The sequence below is a fragment of the Coenobita brevimanus genome, chromosome 101, assembly GCF_032717465.1.
Source record: "Coenobita brevimanus isolate Jiangsu-jjx chromosome 101, ASM3271746v2, whole genome shotgun sequence".
NCBI lineage: Eukaryota > Metazoa > Arthropoda > Malacostraca > Decapoda > Coenobitidae > Coenobita > Coenobita brevimanus.
The window spans coordinates 68,924,105-68,949,713 of NC_137054.1; the positions used below are offsets into that span (position 1 = coordinate 68,924,105).

The 25,609-nt window shown below is 40.2% G+C and overlaps 1 protein-coding gene across 2 annotated transcripts in view; it reads right to left on the reverse strand.

Annotated features, from left to right (window-relative positions):
* The window catches only part of LOC145414973 (metalloreductase STEAP4), a 57,021-nt gene that overhangs the window by 2,785 nt on the left and 28,627 nt on the right, over window positions 1-25,609 (reverse strand). Inside the window, exons 4-7 of one of the 2 annotated variants that reach the window (XM_080284386.1) lie at window positions 17,348-17,429; window positions 12,170-12,380; window positions 10,499-10,607; window positions 5,940-6,056 (exon numbers count right to left, since the gene is read on the reverse strand). In XM_080284386.1, coding sequence (XP_080140512.1) covers window positions 5,940-6,056; window positions 10,499-10,607; window positions 12,170-12,380; window positions 17,348-17,429 — 519 coding nt within the window. Of the gene's footprint in view, window positions 1-5,939; window positions 6,057-10,498; window positions 10,608-11,515; window positions 12,381-17,347; window positions 17,430-25,609 lie in introns of both variants that reach the window. The other variant, XM_080284385.1, reaches the window with a different exon arrangement.

The following is a 25,609-nucleotide window of genomic DNA, read 5'->3' on the forward strand; positions in this document are numbered from 1 at the left end:
GTTTGTTGTCCTTAAGTGACTGAATGGAGCAGCAAGTGATCTGAGTATGGATATGCTTCTGGGAGCTGGTCTGAGGTGGGCATGGGGGGATAGATGACAGTATTTGTGCATGATATCGTGTGCTGGGTGTTATTTTGATGTTCCTTGGTGTGGATGGATGTGCTGCCATGTACTGTAGTGGATGTTGTGGGTTTGTGAAGGCTGCAGCAAGAATCTGGGTGCCTCTCATGTCTAGGTGATCCTTGACTTTGAGGACTTTGGTTTTTTGATGTAGGTGGTCTGTGGGCGTAGTAGCTGTTCAGCCTGTGATTATTTTTAGGGCCTTGTTCTGTATGGTCTGTAGAGTGTTGTAGTGTGTTTTAGTGAGGTTAGGTGCCCAAGCAGGGCTTGCATAATTCATCACTGAACGTATGTATTGTCTGCATACTGTGGTGGTGGTTTCTTTGTTGTGTCCGAATGTTGTATGGGCAAGTGACCTCAAGGCAATGAGTATTGGTGTTATTTTATTTTTAATGTTTGTGATGTGTTGTTTAAATGACACTGATGTATTGTATGTTACACCAAAGATTTTGTGTGTGAATGTGTGTGTGTGTTAGGGAAGTGTTGTTTATAGTGAAGTGTGGGATGTGACTATGTTCTGCTGTCCAGTTTGTGAGAAGGCTCACTAGATTTGGCTGGGGCTATTTTGAGCCTGTTTGTGGTGAACCATTCGTGTAGTGTGTTGAAGAAAAGTTGGAGGATGAGTGCAGCTGTGTTTGAGTTTTGGTGTGTACATGTAAGTGTTATATCATCTGCATAGGAAGCTATGTGTATCTGTGGGGTGTGGGTATGTCATGCATGTATAGGTTAAAGAGTGTAGGGGACAAAACAGATCCTTGGGGGATGCCATTTGTGAAGTTTCTGATATTAAAAGACTGACCGGCAATTGTTACATGTGCACATCTGCCTGCTAAGTAGTTTGCCAACCATCTTTTTTGTGGTATTGTGCATGTCTGTGTTGAGTATTTTGTTTGTGAGATGGTGGCAGGGGATGGCATCAAAAGCTTTGCTGATGTCTAGTGTGACTAGGAGTGTTCTGTGTGGTGGCCTAGCTGAATTCATCCCATCAATAACTTGTAGTATGTGACTATGCTGGCATCCTCTTATATCAATATTATTTATCATCATCATCATCTGGACCTCCTTTCCCACCTTAGGGCAAGGTGAAAAGTAGCAATATCCAGACAGCCTAAATTTGCCCAATCCAATGGGCCACATTTCCATTTGCTCACCATTCAAGTCCCCAGAATCCTGGCTCTATCTGACACGCCAAAAACATTCACCACGTTCTGTAGCTTCACATAAACATGTCAAACAGAGTCAATCTGGATGCTGTCACATATATATAATACTATCTATCTATCTATTGCCAGACGCCTCAATCCCGTTTGGGGTGGCCACAAACAAATCGCCTCCAAGTCGCCCTGTCCCCCGCCATTTCACTGCCCTGCTCCCAACTCACAACCCCCTCTCTCATATACCTCTCCACCCCATCCCTCTATCTCATCCTCGGCCTCCCCCTCCCTCTTCCCCCCTCCACCTCACTCACATACACTCTCTTCGTCAGTCTTTCACCCTCCATCCTCTCCACATGGCCAAATACACAGGCCAAATACACAGGCAAAATAAAGGTGAGCTTTCTCTCGGCTAGTTTCACCTGTGGCTTCTTCAGGAGTACCCCAAAGATGTCACAGGCAAAACTATTTGGAAATAAAGCTCATCTCTACTACACCCGTGTTTCCTGCCACCTTGTTCCCACACTACGCTTTTACATACTGTATTCCTATATCTTTTACATTATTTTGAAAACATTTTCATGCCAACCTTTTAATACATACTTATCTATCTTGATATGTATATTATGTATGTCAATGATTATATTCTTAAAATTAAACAATAAGTGGGAAGATATTCTGAAAAGAGGTAGAGGTGTGGTATGTTTACTTCGCCCAGTGTTTTCTGACCTTAATGAAACTTTACTATACATCCATCCATCCATCACCCGATCTTATGTCACCCCATGAGAAGCGTTGAAGCCAGGGTCTAGGCAAGCTGGTCCTGACATTTAAGATGAGTGACCAGCCTCACCCATCCCTGAGTGGTATTATGTGAGCAATAAACCCCAACCACCCCTTGGATATAAACCTGCACAGGCTCAATCCAATAGGAGCGCCTTAATTACCCACTAAACCAACAAGCGCCATAATTTGGTTATATGGTTACCGCCCAGCATAGTAAATGGTTTCCTGGTGCACAGGAAACCATTTGCCTTGTTACTCAGAGGACAGTCACTTTACTATACACTGATATTAAAACAAATGGGGCACCCAATTTCTCAGCACACAGGGGCCCCAGAAGTACTTAATCTGACATAGTGGGTAAGAGGGAGATCCAAGGATAAAATGCAGTATAGCGGGTGCTTATAATGATGTTCATAAAATATCTAACCATTTCATATCACAACTGCTGATAAAATTGAACACTACAGAGTCCCTTAAGCTGTCTATATTTACATGAGACAGGGAGGTATAAGGTTCTTTTATTTTCCTGGGAGTTTAGGGGAGGAAGTATAGGCATGATTGCAGAAGGGGAGGAAGATGGAAAGTACATTAAGGGCAGTCATTAAAAAAAGAAAGAAAGAAAAAAAAGGCACCACATGACAGTACGTATTATTATCCTCACTCTAATGTATGAAGGTGAAGCTAGATTTTGTTGGAAAATCACAAATCAAGAGTGAGAGGAGAGGAATAAGGAAATTTTAGGGGAGCATGTGAAGTTCACACACACACACGCGCGCACACACACACACACACACACACACACACACACACACACACACACACACACACACACACACACACACACACACCTAAAGAAGTATTTCTTAGAAGTTGTTTGGGAAAATGAGCTTAGAGGACAAGATTTAAATGCTGTATATAAAAAATTCTGTGAATTTTATGAAATAGGAGTCCAGAAGTACATCCCACGGCACAATGAAGCAGATAAGAAAATACAGAAATGGTTCGATACAGAATGTAAAAAATCAAAAGAAAGAAGAGATTTGTTGTGGAATAGATACAGAAGACACAATAGTGAAAGGGCGTATAATAATTACAAACAGGCAAGAAACGACTATACAAGAATAAGGAGGGAAGCCCAAAAACAGTTTGAGGAGGATATAATAAATAAAAGTAGTGATCAACCAAAGCTATTTTACAGCTACATCAGAAGCAAAACCAAAGTAGAAGATATAACACAATCCATTATGGACGAGGGAATCACCTATACACAAGAGAAAGATATTTGTGAAACACTAAATAAGAATTTCCAATCAGTTTTTATAGAAGAAAAAAATTTTGAGAGGGACTATGTGGAACATGCATGTCCACACAGACTACCAGATATACAAATATCAGAAAAAGTAATAGAGGAGGAGTTAAATAAATTAGACAGAGGAAAAGCAAGTGGTCCTGATGAAATTTCATGTTGGGTGCTACGAGAATGTGCAAAGGAGTTAAGTAAACCATTATTTTTAATTTTCAAGAAATCCTTGAGTCAAGGTAAACTACCTGATATTTGGAAGAAAGCAAATATTGTCCCCTTATTCAAGAATGGGAATAGACAAAATCCACTCAACTACCGACCAGTATCACTGACCAGTGTTGTAAGCAAGGTATTAGAAAAGCTTATACGAAAAGCTTGGGTAAATCATCTAGAAGAACACAGTATGATAACAGAAAGACAGTTTGGTTTCAGAAAAGGAAAATCATGTGTTGCTAATCTGTTGAGCTACTATGACAGAGTAACAGACACAATACAGGAAAGAGAAGGATGGGTGGACAGTATCTATTTAGATTTCAAGAAAGCATTTGACACAGCACCACACCAAAGACTTTTATGGAAACTGTACCATCAAGGAGGAATTCGAGGCAAACTGTTTTGTTGGATGCAAGATTTTCTCATAAAAAGAGAAATGAGAACAGTGCTAAGGGGAAACTACTCATCATGGAAAGAAGTGACTAGTGGAGTACCACAGGGCTCAGTGCTGGCACCAATTATGTTTTTAGTGTATATAAATGAGACAGCAACATTGGAAATGAAAGCTATCTAAATATGTTTGCTAACGATGCAAAAATACGAAGGAGAATTACTAACACAGACTCCAGCAAAGAGCTACAAGACTTAAACTTCATGAATGGAGTAATACATGGCAAACGGAACTCAATGTGGACAAGTGTCATGTAATCAAGTTTGGTAAAGGTGGGAAAAGACCTGATTGGGATTATAAGTTAGGAATTTAAAACATACACACATCAGAAAGAGAGAAGAACCTAGGTGTGATTATCAATAACATACTATCTCCAGCTGACCACATCAGTGAAAAGGTATGAAGCATGTATACATTGCTTGCAAATATGACAGTAGCATTCATGTACATAAATGAAGACATGCTGAGAAAGATATTAACATCATTCATCAGATCAACCCTGGAGTATGTATCAGTAGTCTGGAATCCTCATCTCAAAAAACACATAGATAAGACTGAAAAAGTTCAATGGGCCACTACAAGATGGGTACCAAGCTTAAGGATCTAAGCTACAAAGAAATACTAGAAAAACTAAATCTACCTACATGCATATCAGGGAAAGAGAAAATAGACATAAATGAATAAATAACCTATGGGGAAGCATCAGCAAGAGGACACCGCAAACAACTGCATAAAAAGAGAGGCAATAAAAACGTAAACAAATTTAGTTTCCCAAATAGGGCAATTGATCAGTGGAATACACTACTGAATGAAACAGTGTGTGCCAAAACAATTCACAAATTTAAGGATATGTGTGATAAAAATGATTTAAGACAAGGGACAGTATGAGCTTGACCCATTCCTGTAAAGATACAATTAGGTAAGAACACACACACACACACACACACACAAATAAGGAAGCTAATGAGTTTTGTGTGTTGAACTGGATGTACTAGAAAGTGTTAGAAGTACCCAAAGATGGTCTGGTTATGTGCAGAGAACGGAACTTGAGATGGAGGGATGGGGTACAGAGGTATATGAATAAGTGGTGTGTTAACTAAAAGGCAGCCTGATGGTTGAGGACAGGGTTACACGGAGGTGATTTGTCTGTGACCACCCCCCCTCCCCAGGATCAAGGTGTCAGGCTGTAAATAGACAGATGAGTCACAAAAAGAAGTCCCAGCACAGATCTTTTTTTCATACATCTCAGGAGCTTCAATGCAGCTTGTACCAAATGGAGTTTATGCTAAGGGTGCTAACTTCCAAAACCAGTAGAAAAACTGCAGTGTTCTTAAAAAAGGAAAAAAAAAAAAAAAATCTAGTTATTTTAGTAAGCAGTGTCATAAAGTACAGGTGAAGTGCAATCAGGATGTGACGAAATTTTTCTGACAGATTCCATCACAAAGAGTGAATGATACTTGGCAAATGATCCGTAAGCTCTGATTATCCAATGCACAAATTTACAGCACAACTTAAAATACAGAAGAAAGATTTACAAAACAAAATGTTAGCTTTTATAATATACTAAGATTATATTACTCTGCTTGCTGATGTGGACAGCTTAAGATTATGAGGATTTAATTTTTGGAAGGGCAGATCAAGGATAAGATGGAGGGATGGAGTGGAGATATATGAGAAAGGGGTGTGTGGGCTGGAAGGAGGGCTCTCAATTGGTACAGGACAGGGTGACATGGAGGTGATTTGTTTGTGGTCACCCCTTATAAGATTAAGGTATCTGACAACAGATAGATAGATAGGTACACAGTGCAAGAAATAAATAAAAATTTAGTTCAAGTACTGTATATGATGACAATAACCTGTGTATCAAAGAGTTCTTACTATTGTCACAAGACTGTCAACCATGTGTGCTCACCTGTCAATGCGAGCCTTAAGATGCACATTAGGAGTGGGCTGTCTATCTGCTCTGAATGCAACTCCAGTAAACGGGTCTGAGGCTGGTCGACCCCAGGTACCCTCACTGGCAATATACCTGCAAATGATATACTTGATAAGTTAAAGCTGGCAAACATTATTGGTGTCCTAATACTATACTATGAATTTCCCATTCTAGAGTAACCCAAGTCATGTATCACAGACAAAACCTCTGTTAGGGATAAGTGCTTTGGTAAGAATGACAAAAAATGAGAGAGAGACATCAGTTGATGCATGTGGGAAAGAAAAAAATTTAAATTTATTTATACTGTACCATTTACTATAGTCTATTTGATTGACCTGTGCAGCTGAGATGCCTGGGCCGAGTAGGGTGTTTGAATTGCGGCTGCTAATTGGCCGCCGATTATTTAAATCGACACCTCTTCTTAGTTTAACACATTTATATTTGTATTTTTAAAATGCCTTCAATACAAGCTGCCAGATTAAATATGGAATAATTTCCGAAGCTCAAGAAGTCAAAATTAGCTTTAAAAGTTTACTGTTACCATAGAAAATTAAAGCTGATTATAAAGTTTCATAAAAAGATGAGTGGTTTGAAATAAATTATCCTCCTACAGTGTACGTCCACGTCCGCCAGTTGCACTACATCCATGCGCGGTGCACACCCACATCCGCATGTTGCGCTATAATATCCACCCACGATGTACATCTACGTCCGCATGTTGCACAACAGTACATGTCTGCATTTACCTCAATGACATCATCGGCGGCCAATCAGCAGCCGCGTAACAAACACACCGTACTTGCCACATACATCTCAGTTGCACAGGTCAAACAGACTATAGCAGGGGTACCCTGCGTTGCCCCCTCCCCATCCTTATTTATCTTCTTCCTCCAGTCCCTTCCCTACAACTCTCTCTCCCTCTCTCCATCCTTCTCTCATTTCCCCTCCTTATTTATCCGACTCTTACTACTCTGCCCCCTCCCTCAAACCATAGGTCTTTTTGGTCTTAAAACCTTCCTTGGGTCATAAGACCAAAAAGACGAACACTCCAATCCTATTTGTTCTAGTTCAATCTTTCTTTCTGCTCCAGAAAGACCATGTACCTCTCACACTTCTGAAGGAGGATTATAAGAGGTCCAGGAACTTTCTATTTCAACTTTCATAGACTAACACACACAGTATTTGTGTGTAAATGTTTACTATCATCGGTGACCTCAAATGACCTCGGAGTCAACTTCACATAACCTATGTCCGAACTGGAGGTCATGTGAGTCTCCATGCCAAGAATTGGGATGCATGGATACACGGCGTTGCGCAGGCCAAAAAGTCGAACACTCAACCGGTGACCTCAAATAACCTAGATCTGAATTTTAACCTCCCTAAAACCTTCCTTGGGTCAGAAGGATTCCAAATATGTACCAGTAGGTTACGGCCAGGTAAAATGAAAATTGAGTAGTTCGTGAACAGACAGACAAGACAGAAATATATATACCGGTATATATACAGTACCCTTGCATCCAGTACGCGTTGTCCAGTACTATTCATGTCCAGTACGGTCGGCAAAAACAAATAAATAAAATAATGTATTACTGTAGTATGGATTTGTTGGGCTAGTACGGATTGGCTGTGCAAAGTGGGCCAAATCTGAATTCTTCTCTAGTGCTGACATGCTGCGTCCAGTACTACTACCGGTACCTGGGCGTGTGCGGGAAGACGGCCAACACCAAGGAACATTTCCTTCGTATTGCCGTGCCAGTCCAGTACGCCTTACTTGTGACTCATGACATGATGAGAGAGCCTTGGGGGAACCTCAGCAACAGGCAGGAGCAGCAGCATTTCCCTCTGATGATGACGACGATGTGTCTGTGTGTGACTATGAGGGATTTATGAGGGAGGCTGAGGCAAAGAGGCCTCCTCAGGATCCTGAAGGCCCTCCTCCAGGGGTCAGTAGGACCTCCTACAGCCTCAGAAACCCCTCCCCCTTCCCCCCCAAGCCCATCACCACTCACCTTAAAGGTTGGTAAAATCTTCGTTGTGTCAAAATGCAGTTAAGTTGAATTTGGAGGGGGACTTTTTCAAGGCTTGTCTGACATTATTCAATTTTCGCATAAGGTCTGTTGTTTGTCCAGTACAGATTTTGTCTGGTATAGCAGTACTGTCTGAAAAAAATACCATACTGGATGCGAGGGTAATGTGTGTGTATATATATATATATATATATATATATACAGTATATTTATTATATATATGTATATACCGGTGTGTATATATATATATATATATATATATATATATACAGTATATTTATTATATATATATATATATATATATATATATAGATATATTCATTGTATATACATATACAAAACACACACACACACACACACATATATATATATATATATATATGTTGTATATGCATATACAGTAATCCCGCATTTTTTGCGGATTTTTTGTCTACGGTTTTGCCCTCTCGCAGATTTTCTTAGCATTAATAAGTTCAACTAAAATATCCTTGAATATACAGAAAACAAAAAATTTGAAATTCCCGCAACTTCCAATTGTAGCGTGGTAAACTCACGCCACCCTCTGTCCCTTTCCCGCGGCCCCTCTGCCAGTGTCACCATATCTAGCATGATTTTATTCTTTTAGCATAATTTTGATAAAATTTTCGAGTCTGGAATATTTTTTAGCATATTAGAAGTTTTAGCATCATTCTAGCATAATTTAGAATGGAATGGAATATTTTTGGAATAATTTTATAAAAGCTACAAATCAGAGAGAGAGAGAGAGAGAGAGAGAGAGAGAGAGAGACGAATAAGGTAAGAAGATGTAAGGTTTGAATAGTTGGTTACTTTCAGTTTGGGCTTGGTTGGGTTGGATTAGGTTAGGTTAGGTTGGATTAGGTTAGGTTAGGTTTTAGGTTAGGTTTGGTTTGGTTCGGTTAGGTTTGGTTAGGATAAGTTTGAGCTTTGTATTTTACCCATGAAACCTAGGTTTTTCCGATGGATTTTGGTATGATTCATTCGATTTTCAGCTTCATTTCAGTGGGAAATGACCATTTTCTGTGTTTCCCCCCCTCCCTATAACCCCCGATTCCCCAAAGATCCCCCATTGTTGCAGGGGGATGGGGGGGGGTCATATCTCAAAATCTGGTTATTTCCGACGGAAACGATGCTCAAAATCGAATGAATCACATCAAAATCCAACAGAAAAACGTAAGTTTCGTGGGAAAAAGCAGTATGGGCAGAAAACCGATATTTACCCTCTTACTGTATGTAGGTTAGTTTAATATTTTCATAGTAAACAGTACATAATTAATATATAGCATGAATATGTATAGAATTTTATCACTTAGCTTCAAGTTAGCATAATTCATTTTTTACTTGGAACAAATTTGCTCAATCTAGCATAATTTTTTCACTGCCCTAGCATAATTTCGTTGTTTGGGTATGGCAACACTGCTCTCTGCCCCTCATAATCCTCAGTCCACGCCTGACTGGCTCACGTGTCTGGTGTTCTTGTAACCGTACTATGATATGAGCCTCTTGTCTTCCACTTGCTTTCCACATGGCCCCAGGACGTAAGCCAGCCTCACCAAAGGCTAATGATACAATTAGTAAGAACTCCAAAGTGACAAAACGATCAAGAAAAGTTATGACCTTAGCAGAGAAAATTGTGTTACTGGACAAGCTAAGAAGCGACCGTGCGAGTGTTTGCTAGCACCAGTTAATGCATCTTTTCATTTTGTACTGTTTTGTGAATAAATGTGTAGATAATTGTGTATTACAGTACGGTGTTTACGTTTTTCCTTCATAATGAAGTATGTGCTTTCAATCTTGTAAGAAGGTATTTCGGGATGAGTATGGAGGTTTCGGAACAATTCGCAGTCACAACAAACACAAGATAATTCGCCTTCATTAATGAAGATAGCTATGGGTGACGCTAGAATATAATTCAAAGGCGACTACAGCGAGGAAGAAACAAGTTAATTATTGACTAAAGGTGCAACTAATAAATAATATCCAGAACCTACACTACTGAACATAGACTTTTCTGGATCCCCCTGAAATATAGTTATTAAAGTATTGATTAATTAATAATAAGTATATTTATCAAAGTATTGATTAGTATATTTATAGAATGGCGGGGAATTGTTCAGGGTGCGAATTGTTTTGAAGGGGAATCGTCCATGTTTTGACGGGGAATTGTCTGACGGCGAATTGTCTTGCAATCAGTATGGACGTGGACTGTGTGATGGGCAGCATGGTGGACACAAGTGCAAGATTCAATTGTTAATAGAGTATTCGCGAATTTAAATTTTCGCGGGGGTTACAAGAACGTAACTACCGCGAAATATGCGGGATTACTGTACAAAACACACACACACACACATATGTATATATATATTCATTGTATATACATATACATAACACACACACACACACACACACACATATATATATATATATATATATATATATATATATACACACACACACACACACCACTGTATATAAAATGTGACAACTGACCTCTCAAGGGTATGTGCATCTATGGAATGACCAGATGGCAGGAGAAGTGGCACAGTCATGATGTCGCATGTCAAGGGATCAAGGAAGTCTTCTGGCACTTCTGATATATCTGTTGATGAAAATCAGACATAGGCCTAGTATCCCAAAAATAGCTTCAGCACCAACATCTATTACAAAACCAAAAAGCATTTTTAATTATACTGACAATAACCTCAATAAAATATTGACAACATACAAATCCCAAAAGGCTGCTTATAACCAACTAGCATCATCATCAACTACAGGGACAGTGTCTCTCACTGTATGGTACGGTATAAGTGATCAAGACACATTCATCCAAAGAAAAACGAACTTCCATTCTGATATCACTCTGCAATAAAACCACATATATCAGAGTTCAAATTAACAGGTTTAAATTTCCAGTGTGTGTGTGTGGGAAGGAGGGGGGAGACCATGCTGGTTGGTGCTTCCTGTGCATCTGTTCTTTTACCGAATGAAATCTGTTAAATGAACATAACATTCGCCCAGCTCAAGGTAGTCGTTAAAACTGAAATTTGTTAAAAGAGGGTTCTGTTTATCAAGGGTTTACTGTACAGGGAAAACTAAAGGTTTTAAAAAATGGAAATAACATGCAGAGAATGTAGACAAAAGAGAACAGGACAGCAAGGAGACTGAAAAAAAAAAATAATAATAATAATAATAATAATCTTTGCTGCATCGTATAATGAGCAGGGATACTTGGGAAGTATTTTCCCTCCCATCTGTGGAAGAAAGCAAACTCCATCAGCCCTGCAGCATCTGAATATATCTTTTCCCATGAAACTTTAGGAGACAATATTGTTAATTTTTCCAGATGCATTTAAGTGCACCTTTCCCTCCTTGTCTTTACGACTGTGTTGGTATACTTCCCTCACACCACTGCACACTGTGATGATTGTAAAACCAACTGAGGCTCCCCTTCAATGGCGTTGGGGAAAAAAAAAAAAAAAAGTTTAAAAATGTAAATACTGTACAAACCTTTAGTTTCAGGCACATCAACAACAGGCTTGCTGATCTTAGTCTTTTCTGTCTGGGAGCTGTATATTCGAGGGATGGACAAAACTGTCTCTTGGGACAAGTTACGGGTAGCCCACTTTCTAAACAGTTCCTTCCTGTCAATCTTACTTGTGGTTATACTAGGCTGTCCCCAAACTTCAAGTGAGCTGATGACTGGAGGTCCCTTTTCTGATGTACGAAGTATCCGTAATAATAGGCTCTTGACACATCGTAGGGCCTGTCTGTTGGTGTGTTTTACTGTACCTCTGAATGTACGTGAGCTCTGTGTTACATTCTCCACTGCAGGTAAAGGTGTTCTAATCCAGTGCTTGTAGTGGTAATTTCTGAGAATGAGTTCATTTTCTCCATTCGTAAAAAACTTGCCAACACAAAAGTAAATATCATCAACTAATGCTTTCTGACCTGTTGTATCAGGAAACACTCTAGTCTCTTCACTGGCTGAACATGAGGATGAGGATATACAAGATGTGGTAGGTATAGAACTGGATGAGGAGGAGGATTTGCTGAAGGAGGTAGAGGGAGAGAATACAGAGCTGGGGACCTGAGATGATGAGGTGTTCGAACTTGATGCAGAGATATCGGCAGATGAAACAGACGAGGAATAATAAGAAGCACTAGTAACAGGTGATGAAACTTCTCTCTGGCAGCATCCTTCTGGTCTGGTAAATATACTGAAGCCTGTAGTACACATGTGCTCCAGCTGAGCTCCTACTTTAATGTGGCTGATATCAATGGGCACTGAGAAATCTACTGTAATGTCCACAGGAGGTCTTATGAAATATTCTCCCATGAAGCCTTTCCTCCTTGCAGAGGCATCACAGCTAATCTGAAAATAAAGCAACCATTACTTTACACCCATTAAAATGCTATGATAATAATATCCATTAAAATACTGGTAAATAACTACAGAAGCTAATTTTCAAAGTTACTGTTTGCAGCAAATTTTTTTTCATACTATATTCATGCAGGTTTCTATGTAAAGATAATTCTAGCCATCCCCATACTACCCTCTGTAAGGTGTTTACGGCTGAGTTTAGGCTACAGTGATCTAGAAAATTTAACCCCTTATGGGCGGGCAACATGTCAAATATACGACTGTGTGGGGTGGAATATTTTCGGAAAAATAATGTATCAAGCAATAAGCTTAAACATGCATAAATCAATGAAAATGGATGAAAAACGAAGGCAAGAGGTGTTGCATGCATGGTAATACGTCTCTGCTGGCTGTGGGAGGAGGAAGGGAGGAGTGCGGACAGGCAACTTATCACCAGGCATGCCTGGGGCGAGGCTAGCAAACTATTCACTCATTTCCTTGTTCTTCACCACTGAACACTATACTTATCATATATGCATTCTTTACACTATTCACTGTTTTCAAAATCTTGTGTACCGTAAACTGGGGTGAATTCGGACGATTTCTTTGTTTTTTTGTGCCATGTAATCTAGTTTTTAATTCAGTCAAAGATCTTCAGTATTGTATGTGGGGCTGGTCCACTAGGGTATCGAATCATAGCAGTGAAAAATTTAAAATGCTTCATATATAATTATAGCAAATATAGTAATGGGTGTCCGAATTTGTACTCAAACTTTGGTGAATTCGGACACACTGTATAAATTCGTACATAAATAGAAAATGAATGCATATGACTACCCTGGGTTCCCAGTTTAGTCTTGGCCGTATGTGGGGCCATTTCGGACGTTCTGGGGCTTTTTAAAAAATGTTCTTCCAGTCCAAAACTAGTGCCACTCCCTGACAAAATAAGCTAATGACTATAATGAGATATGAACACAGCAGCAATTTTATTTTTTTCCTTGGTTTAAATAAAACATATTAGAACACATATAGATAATATAAATCTAGCTACAAACCTTAGTTCTGTATATACTTAACAATCATTTCTTGACTAATAATTTCGTTTTTGAAAGACTAATGGAAAATTAGTTAAAGGTGATATTTAACATGATTATTTGGCTTTACCAATTTTTTGCTTGCCATTTTCACTAGAATAAGGACCTTGATCTCCACCAATTCTTTTCTTAAATGTTCGAGTCGTTGAGTGACCTTGCTTAAACAGGTAGTATCATAAAAGCTCAAGAGTATGCCTCTAAATTACATATATGAACCCAATTACACACAATATCCACATCTGACAAATTGTAGGCAATTGTACATTGTAAAAAGTGTTATTTTTTCGTTCATATTCCCCACCCCAATGTCCGAACTGACTCCAATTTGCATTAAAATGTTAAAAATTTTATTAAATGCCCAAATAAGAGATTAACTGAGAAGATAACGCCAATTACTTACTTTGCACTTTCACACTACGCATGAAAGTACATCTGGGCACCAAAGATTTTCCTGCATCTATTCATTAACATTTCTGCCAAAGAAAGTTTCCCAATGTTACGAATTTTATTCTATTTACACATGTTTGCTTTTTAATATATATTTGGTATGTGTCATGTGATATATTAAATATCTTTATACACAAAAGTACAGTAAAGAACTACAAACAATTGGGCGCAAACAGATTTCTAATATGTTTATTCATTAATTATTAATTACTTAAAATAACTTTTAATTGCAATAATATCCAAATTTCCCCTGAGTCTGAACTCACCCCAGTTTACGGTATGTGTTTACTGTTATACATGAACACTTATAACAATAAAACCATACACTATTTTACATGAACTATTATAACACTACAACTTATATATGTATAGTCTATTTTACTTGTTCCAAGGCCTGGGAGAGTAGAGGGCAGGGCAGTAGGTGACAAAGATGCCTTATCACCCAATTTCACCAATAAATTAGGACCGGAAATGGCTGGACGTTACGTAACGTCTCCCGCCTCCTCACACACGGACGTTACGTAACGTCACCCGCCTGTTAGGGGTTAAGGATACCGTATCAGACCAACCTACGCTAAGGGACAATAAATATATCTATCTATTGCCAGACGCCTCCATCCCGTTTGGGGTGGCCACAAACAAATCGCCTCCACGTCGCCCTGTCCCCCGCCATTTCACTGCCCTGCTCCCAACTCACACCCCCTCTCTCATATACCTCTCCACCCCATCCCTCCATCTCATCCTCAGCCTCCCCCTCCCTATTCTCCCCTCCACCTCACTCACATACACTCTCTTCGTCAGTCTTTCACCCTCCATCCTCTCCACATGGCCAAACCACCTCAGTGTGTTCCTCATAACGCTTCCTATCACATCCACATCCACACCACAACACTTCTTTATATCCTCATTCGTCAGCCTGTCTCTCCATGTGACTCCACAGGCTCCTCTTAAATAACTCATTTCCACTGTTCTCACTCTTGACTTGTGTCCTTCCAACAGTGTCCAAGCTTCACTTCCATAAGTTAGAGTTGGTATCACAATACTGTCATGTAGTAACTTTTTCACTTCCATGCTCACTTCCCTGTTTCTCATCACTGCTTTCAAAGAACCAGCAACCTTTCTTCCCTGCTGTACCCTTTCAAGCACTTCACCCTCCAAACCTCCATCCTTACTCATCACACTACCCAAGTACTTAAACGTACTCACATTTTCCAATTCCTCACCATCCAACCTCGCTGTACATTCACTGACTTCACCTCTCTCAAGACCATCACTTTACTCTTCCCTACATTCACCTTTAGCTTCCGTTTCTTACACACTCTCCCAAACTCATCCACCAAGCCTTGCAGCTCGCCTTCGTCTTCATTCAACAACATAGTATCATCTGCAAACAACAGTACAGGGAGTTTCCAAACACTATCCTCTCTCACCAGGGCCACTCCAACATCCACTACCCTACCTTGTACCTCTTTTATTATCCCATCCATATACAGATTGAACAACCATGGAGACATGACACTTCCCTGTTTCAACCCAACCTTCAAAGAAAAAAAATCACTTGGTTCACCATCCACACGCACTGTAGCCTTAGCACCATCATACATACTCTTCACAGCATTCAACAACTTCCCATCTACTCCATATATTCTTAATACTTTCCACAATCCTTGTCTATCCACCCTGTCATATGCTTTCTCTAAATGCATGAAAGCTGCATACAACTTCTTTCCCTTCTCTAGAAACTTTTCCACTAAAGATCTAAGAATGAATATCTGATCTACACAACCTCTTCCCTTCCTAAAGCCTCCCTGTTCTTCTCCAACTAATTCCTTTGTTCTTTCTCTTACTCTGTCAATAAGTATCCTACCATACACTTTTCCTATTATACTAAGAAGACAAATGCCCCTATGATTACGAAATGGAAAACATTTTGGCATAACACATTCTCTAAGTGACTCATCTACCACAATTTAATGTATCCATCTAAATTAAATAGTTTTGTCTACTCACACAACAATGTATACAGTAATCATTTAGCAAAATAGAAGTGTATGTCCATAAGCACAACTTTGTACCAATGCTGAAGCCCATATCCTCCTTTCAGGGGGTGGTGAAAGTTAAGGGCTGTTTGCACCTGGGCTGGGTTGGTTCCTCTTCCAGGCAGGTTCCTCATCTGTGCATGCTGGTGCCAACATGGGAAAACAACTTTCTCCACTGCTCACCTCACATCACAACACACTACCACAACACAGACAATCCTTCAACATAACCTCAACAAAAAGCCTCTGGTAGCTGATGTTGCTTTAACCAGGTGTATTTATCTAAGCAGACCCATCAACCAAAGAAGGCAGTTGCCTTTCTGTGGCAGACAGTGCCTCACCAGGGTCAGAACAGGGTCCCTCCACATGAGAAGGTACAAGGAAGACGTTTAAGCTGTTGTCTCTCCTGACGTTGAGAGGGCTCTCCTTCCACACTAAGGGGTCTTTATATGCAGCATGTGTTAGAAGTGCAAAGCGGTTGTGAGACCTGGGTAGTAAGAGGAGGAGGATATTTGTGGCTCAAACATACAGAGATGTATAATATTAGCATTGTGATGAGGAGGTATACACTGAGATGGTTTGGGCATGTGGACAGGATGGATGATGACAGTTGGATGCAGAGGGTAAGAGGTGTGAATGGTATGGGTAGGTTGTGAGAGGCAGACCAAAAAAGACTTGGTATGAGATCACAGAATGTGGCCTCAGGGATAAGGGACTGAATGGAGATGCTGCTTGAGATTAAGCATCCATTAGGTGACCAAGGCTGATGCTGAAGCCTTTGTAAATGAACCAACGAAACAAAATACAGAAGAGAAATATAGGCAAGCCTCATGCTGGAATGACATTAGAGAGCATGCTGGAATGACATTAGAGAGAAGGAAAAATGGAAAAGTTTGTATACGATGCAAAAATCTTATGACTCCATACTCCGAGTTTGCCAACTTGTCCATAAAGTCATACTAATTCCTCCTGATAAAACTGTGATCCTGTCACAAGTACAGCACAGAATATTCAGGTTTACTCGTATTTGTAAATATCACACTGAACTTCCATGAATCTCATAGTAAGTGAGTGTGTGGCTCTAAAGGACTATTTACCTGGTGTGGAGTACAAGGGAGTAGAGAGTTTCAGCAGCAAACAATTACATATGATAGGTCACATGCTTAACTGAGCTACATACAACTTGCAGAAGACTAAACTTCCAGGCAAATAAAGTTTTTTTTGCTATTTACATGGCACTGGAGTCAGTTCCACCCACTGCCTCAAGCCTTCCATGGTGTGAAAAGCATTCCCCAACCTCCATCCAACCAGGGTGATCGACTGCGAGCAAACCATCATTAACTGTAGGTCATTCGTCTAAAGAATGACCCATGGCAGAAAAACGGAATGCAGTTCTTACCAGATTGTGGACTTCATAATTATCTCTTCCTGGTTTGCTTGCAGTTACTTCTGGGTTGAGGCAACCATCACAGAAGTTCATTCTGTAAACATGTTTAAAAAACATCATTCACTATATATAAAAACAACTACAATACCGGTACTGTATACCACTGATACAGGATGATGTTGGACCTTGGGAAATGTAAGACAAAACTTGCACAAGATGTTATTAACATTTAACAGCTGACACACCATTATAACATGCAAAGTTTGTTTGGTATCATAATGTTGCCCCATCTACTGTACCTACAGTATAGCCAGATCCCATAAACAGTGGCTGTTTGGCTTTGAGTTAGATGTTTTCTGCGGAGGGGCACTAACCCTCTGCCAACCCACTTGTTGACACATAGGGAACATGTATGGGTTGGTTATATGGTTACCACCCAGTGTTGTAAATAGTTTCCTGGCTTACAGGAAACCATTAGGCTTGTCACTCAATGTAGCCTAAAGCTGCCTGAAAAGGAATAAAGAGTAATAAAAAGTGTCAGGAAAGATGAGAGAAACATGAATAGAGGAGGCCAGACACAGAAGAAGAATGATAAAGGTGAAGGAAGTAGTAGCCAACACTACATCAAGTGAGTGAATGATGGTTGCCACCATGCTGACCAAACTTAATAAAATGATATGCTAATTTACAGCGTGGGAGACAAATACTGTACATAAACATGTAAACAAACGGTATTCTTTAATCAAAATGACTGAATAGTAGAAACCTCTCTGACAAAAGCATCCCAGTGATTACTGAAACATCATACAAGGTCTGGCCAAAAAGAAATTGAACTTTTTAAATAGCACACCAACTAGCTGTGTTGCATGATTACAACAGGAATGCTGTGTAATGGTGACTCTGAGGTTTAGTCTATCACTAGCTACATTATGACATGTCATTTAGTCACCAAGGTACACGTACTGAATGAATGTGTGTTTAGTGCACTTGATGAATTTTATTCTATCTCTTCTATCGTCTGAAGTTGGCAGCCTCTCAGGGTGGATTTCAACTTTATTCTTGTGTGTGTGGGAGGGGGTTCACAGAGATCAAATCTGGAGAAACAAGAGTCATTTCATGCTTTGCCAAAAAGTCATGGACAACAAGCAATATGTGAGCTGGTGAACTGTCATGGTGCAGCATCCAGATTTTAGTTGTCCACGCCTCAGGCCTCTTCTTTCGCACTGCCTCCCTTAAACACTTCAGCACGTCCAAGCAAAATCCTTTAATGAACGTCTGACCATGTGAAGCAAACTCATGATCAACAATGCCCTAAAAAAAAAAAAAGAAAAAAAAAAAAAGACAATCAACATCAACTTCACATTTGAGCGACTGACATGCTTTTTTTGGTCGTAGTGATGATGTTTCAACTCACTATGATGACTGCTTTTTTGTTTCAATATCGTGACCTATCTGTCAGGACATTTTCAGAAAGTGTTAGTTTCTCCCAGTTTGAAACAGAATTTCATGCAAACACGCTGGTCTTCAAGATTCTACATTGTTCAACTTGCAACAAATTGTCAAGTGCACTAAACACGTTTACTCAAGCACATCTACCTTGATGACTCAGGGACATGACGCGATGCAGCTACTATCAGACTAAAGCTGAAAGTCACCGCTACAGTGCTCCTGTCAAGATCACACTACGCCAGCTAGTTTGGTTCGTTGTATAAAAAGTTCGGTTTAATTTTGGAAAGAACTTGTATTGTTCATTTTATTTGCATAATTAATAATGGTTCCAACAAGCTTGCATGCACTGGCCATTGTCACCTAATGGTGACTCTCAATGCTGCTCAATCTCTGGCAGGCTCCCTATTCAGTCCCTTATCCATGAGGTCACACTCTATGACCCTGCCCCAAGTCTTTTTTGGTGTACAACCCTACTCCTGATGTTCACACTTCTACCATTCCACATCTGTCATCCTCCAACATCTCAGCATGCTCAAATCACCTCAATCTACCCCTCCTAATAACAACATCAATATATTTCAGCAGCATCTTTCAACTCTTCAGTTATAATCCTTGCAACCCCCCAGGCCTTGCATTAAGGGGCGCACCACACATCCATCTAATCACTGTCATTCCTGTATGTCTGAGCCTACAAATATCCTCTTCCTTTACTGCCCAGGTCTCTACCATAGCCTACATCATTCCACTCCTAACACATGCCACAAACAAGGTCCCATAGCAAGGAGGGAGAGCCCTCCCAATGTTACGAGAGGCAGCAGTTCCCTGAGCTTCCTCCACTTAGCTCCAGCCCCACCACCAACACTTAACATGTCTCCATATAATAAAACTCCTCCATACACTAACGAGGCTCTCCAGCATAGTTCAATCCTTTCACGCCTGTCAATCTCTACAAGCTCTAACACACCACACACATGAAATCAGCATCATTTTACAGTCAACTCTAACACCACTGCATCTCTTACGCACCTGATTATCACAAGCACTGCACAAGATGAAGTTACTTCCCACACCCTTGTGGCAAACTGTACACAGCCACATTCCCTCTACTTTGACAGTACCGCCACCAGCCCTAGAAATCATAACTTTTGTTTTATCCGCATTTGCTTTCAAACCCTTGTGCCCCATTCTGTCTCTCCATTTCCCAAATCTCCTGCTTTCTTTTCTTTCTCTGCAGTCAACACCAAGCCATCACCATACATCTTACATGGCAGTCGATTTCTGAAGCCATGTGAGAGTTTCAGGCATCATGACAAACAATAAGGGGCTCAAGACTGACCCCTCATGCAAGCCAACATTAAAGGAAAACTCATCACTCATATCTCCACTCACTCTCACCTGGACGTAAACACTCACATACATAGCCATAACCACTCAAATCATCCACTCCTCGATCCTCCAGTCCACTTCACCACCTCATTGGAGACTCTGTCAAAGACCTCCAGCAAATCAACAAAAACAAAGTACAGCTCCCTTTTATTTCCTATAGCTATATTTTTCTTGAAGCTGTCTGACAATGAATATGGCATTGATGGTCCCTTTACTTGGCATAGGCCTAAACCCAAACTGCATCTCATCAACATTTACTATTTCTCCATATCATGCCATCCAGGACTCTCTCCATTACCTTTATTAGCTACGGTAGCCGATCCATGAGTTTTATGCATCTATAATTTCCTTTTTCAAGGGCATCACCCATCTCCTTATACACATTTACGAGCACACACTTGAGCCAGTCATCTGGGACAACACACTCATATATATACTGAAACTGAATTTACCATACCAGTAACTAAACCCCTTTTCATATCTCCTAAGGCCTTCAACATTTCAGCATCCAACCCAGACATAACCACTGCCTTCCCCAGCTGCATCCTACTTAATGCCCTGCTCACACTAGCCATTCAATCAAACGTCATGGGACAAACACTGGATCCGCTGACTTCAAACCTTCCCTGTTAGTCAAACTCTGCATTCAGCAACCAGTTATAATGATCTCACCAGGTGTCTTAATATCCTCACTGTCCACAACTACCTATCCTTCATCTTCCTTCACGCACTGTTATCCTGTGATATCCCAGTTTTCCCTCTTCATCTGATTTGCCATCTATCTTGAAAAATTTTAAGGACTCTGTGAAGCTTAATGTGTCCCAAATTCTGTATATACGTAAAGTTTGGCCTACATAAATGTACAGTGTTATATATTCTCCTACAACATGGTCATACGAGCGACAAGAACTACCATGCATCACAAATTCATGTAGGCGACCAGTACTATGAACCACAAGTTATCCAGTAAATCCTTGGTATACTGAACTAACTGGAGGGAAGATTCATAATATAGCCAATATTCACAGGGGGGGGGGGAGAAGTACAACAGCCTAAGGTTCAATTCATGCTATACCGTACTGTATATTGTTCAATGAATACCTAATGTAATAGGGTAAGAATAATCCAGCAGTGCTCCTTTCTTCTCTTTATTCTCTGGCTTAATGTTAGCCCTACAAAATCACCTGAGGAAAGTGACAGGAATACGAACCACAACAAAACGAATCAATGACTTCCAAGTCACAAGAAGCTTTATGTAACAAAAATATTATTGGTACATTATTATATATACAATATCCAAGTAAATCATATTACTATCAGAAGGCTTTTAAGATGGCAAAAAATTCATAACATTTGGCAGTTCTGTGCTAACAGAGTATCAGTAGCATATGGATAAATAGATCACAGCCTTGAGCTGACATAGGACACACTTTCTCCAGCTCTTATATGAACAGATAAATATGCATTAACCATCACAGTAGCTTCTACTGATAGCAGTAACAATCTGTTATTGGAGTTGTGCTTATTTCTGACTTAAAAAAAGGTAAAAGGTAAAGGTCGGGGTAGATGACATGAGGCACTTATCTGATGTGCTCATCACCATAATATAGGCCTTTGAGCCTGTGACAGGTTATTCACCAAATAGCCTGGGGTATAAGGTCACTCCATCATCCAGATTACCACGGTTACCTCCCCTAGGTGTTGTCATGGGTATTCATTTTACCTATCAACCCACAAAGGGTGGATGGACACTTAAGTCGAGTGATGACAAGCCTGCACCAGGATTTGAACCCTGGTGTTAACAGGCTGGCAGCTTAACAGTCAGCAATACTAACTACTCAGCCACCACAGTGGTGGCTATAAAGTAATCAAAGCTGGCCATTACACACCTGGGTCAAACTGAATCTTGAGCTACTTTACTTGCACTTCTAGCACCGCCAGTTGGTACTACACCACTCAAAACAAATAGGGTATCACACTTTCATTAATTCCCTTCTAAATTATACGGTCATAAGAAGACATCTAATTGTCAAACAGTACCATCCTGAACAGACATCAAATCAGAGATAAAAAGAATAAGTTCACAAAAAAAAAAAAAAAAAAAAAAAAAAAAAACACTTTTCTGCAACATTAACATACAATAGGCTACTTAGGCTATGTGTATTCATAGTCTTACTTCAACTTTCCATGGCTTTATATTGTGTACCTTGGCACTGTATAACCATCATTCACTCACTATGTAGTGTTGCCTATTTCTTCCTTCACCTTTATCATTCTTTTTCTGTGTCTACCCTCCTCTCTTCCTATTTCTCCTAGCTTTCCTGTCACTTTTTATTACTCTTCTTTCCTTTTCTGGTAGCTTTACACTGAGTGACAAGCCTAATGGTTTCCTGTAAGACAGGAAACCATTTACAATGCTGGGTGGTAACCATATAACCAACCCTTCCCATAAAACTACCTAACTTGAGTACAAATGACCACCCCTTATGGGATTATGGTATCTGGCTGTAGACAAATACATATAAATTCCACACCAACAGTTTAATTAAGTTACGGTAAGACAGGGCAGGTTAAGTCTGATGACAAGGTACGTATTTTCAGCCCAATAATATGCAAACGTGTTTTACAGTACCAGTATTATTTTTTTCAGGCCAAAGTAAAAGGACATTTCTCTATAACTTTTCTGTTGAAAATTATTCATTTAGCAGTTATTTACCAAATAAGGCAAAATTATGGAATTACTGTAGCTACGTCTAACGGTAACTAAAGGAAATCTAAATCAATAAGCTTATGCTTAAAACGAAAACTTAAGCATTTCCAAGCACTTTCACTCCTACAAGCATGTCACAAATACTTTTTAATGCATTTAATAAATAAAGAGGTATGAGAAATTTTCCAGCTCCTACGGTATATCCGTACAAAATGAACTAACCTAACCTACCCAAATTTTAATGTGATGCAATAACTTGAAGAGCTAGGAACTGGACAATCCCCCCTCCTCCATATTTACTAAGTACCAGTACTGTGCTCTACTAGAAAGTGCATTTGAGAATACCGGTATGTTCTGAAGAGAAATGGTTTAAAATTGCATACCATATACTGTAGCTACTAAATGGTGAACATATTAGTGTCCATTAATTTGGTGGAACTCTCAAATTACTATAAATAAGGGAGGGAGGGGGGAAGTTATAACTCAAATGCTTGCTATCTCTATATCTTCATTTTAATACCCTACTCTAATTTAATGTATGGTATAAGCGACTGTGGATGGAGCTAAGAACGGTAGGATCCCCCCCCCCCATATTTACAAAACTCTACATGAAGCATTAGTGACAAAAGCTGTAGCAACCCCCCCCCCCTTTATTCAGGCTGAAAATGTAACAAAAATTTTCTGTAAACTTTTAGTGTGAAAATATATATTGCTTTGGCTAGGTTAAATTTGTTTTTTTAAGTTTGCTAAATACCGTAGTGTAGTTTTGTGGCAATCCTAGGTGGTTACAGTCATTAGGAGTCTGGGTAGAACATGTCTCCAGTTAGGTTCTGGTTAGTTTTGGATATGTTACCAACAGGTTAGGATTCCTGAAGTCTCTTATTCATGGATTCTAAGCTGTGTAAGCTGGAGTATGATTACTGTACTGACACGTCCTGTCAGTGTTATCATCAGTCAACATGCTGCTGGAGGCAAACTGGTGGTTTCCATAAACAGCCTAGCAGTGTCATAGCCTATGCACAAAGGTCTCCCATCCAGAAAGTTCTAAATGGTTAAAATCAGGACGGGGTCTGGGGGTGAAGGCCCCCAGTTAGTACAGGTTAGGTTAGGCTGGATCATTAGGATTCCTGTAAGGAGACTTTAAGGTACATACAAATGTGTTGGCGATGGCTACTGCACAGTCTTGTGCATGTGCACTTAAGGTGAAGGAGAACTGTGCATTCAACACCGCTTATAATTTTTGTCCTGTTCACTTTTTGTTGCCTAACCCAAGAAAGCATGTGTATTGCATACCAGTAACGAATTAAAGCTACCTTTCTTGTGATCATGACATTGTATGAAGACATTTGGAGTCACTGTGGACCTCGGAGCAAATTTTATTCAGTTAGGCCTATCTCCTTATCTGGCCACGGTGGATGTTTGGCATAGCTGACTGTGAAGCTGCTGGCCCATTAGTGCTAAAGTTTGAATTCTGGTGCCAACAGCTGACATTACTCGACTCAGGTGTTCATCCACCTTTTGTGGGTTGCTGGGTAAAATGTGTACGGTACCTACGGTAGCACTTGGAGCAGGCAGTTGTAGTAACAGCTACTGTGCATGTGCAGTAGCTATTGCCAGTGCACTGTATGTACAGGTCCCAAAGATACGAGCAGTTAGGTTCCATTTGGCATAGTCGTATAATGAATTCTCGTATAACTAAACACGTTACTAATAGTGAAATATTGGTTGGGTTCAAGGACCCCATCAAAGGTAAGTTTTCAAGCTAAAGTACGATACCAGGTCCAAACGCAACATATATTACTGAACTATAGAGAAAGCAGCCGGAAAGAGCAAATAGCATGACTGTACATTAATTAGACAAATAAAACATTCATAACACTCACCTATAAGTGGTAAACTTTAGCTGGAGGCGAGTACCTGGCGCGTCGCTACTCGCCAGCTGGGCTGAGGAGTCCCGATAGCTCATCTCTCCGAGGTTTGACAGAAAACGGCGGTGACTGCGTTTGTTAGGATGACTGAGTTAGAATCCTCCCACCTCCCCTGGCCCTTGATCATTAGGGGAAGAGGCAAGATCCTCGGTGCTGGGTGATGTCGTGGCAGGAAAATCCTCGGCCTGCCCGACGGTCTAGAAATTGGAGAGCAGATCACTGGTGGAGGGAGATGAAGATGAACATTTTGGCTTGAAGAGGCTAATCTTTCGGGATGCACTAGCCTGCTTCTGCTTGTACAGTTCTTCATATCTCCTCAGTCCGTCCAAAATGATGGTCTTGAAGTCCAGAGCCCTGTCTAACTTTGGGTCATACTCCATCGCCTTTTCTGCTAGGCGTCTGCCATCATCAATCAGTTCACTAAGTTGTTTGGTGGTGAACGCCTTAGTGACCTTGACATTAGGGCATGAATCTTCAAGTGTTGTGGAATGACCTGGAGCGTTGCCGTTGAGCAACAAACACTCGTTATCAAGGGTGTTCGCCTTTGTGTAACTCTCCACGAAAGGTGAACAGCAGTCCAAGATGACATTTTGAAACACCGCCTGCGTTACCCACGCCTTAGGGTTGGAGCGACAAATAACACGCAGCCTCTGTTTAACGCAACCCTTCAGAGCGCGTGGTGTCTTTTGACTGATAGACCGGTAGGGGTTTCACTTTCACAACTGCGTTGCCGCCGAGAATTGTGAGGCGGTCCTTACTTGCTTTGTGTCCTGGAATTACTTTTTTCTCCCTCGAGATATA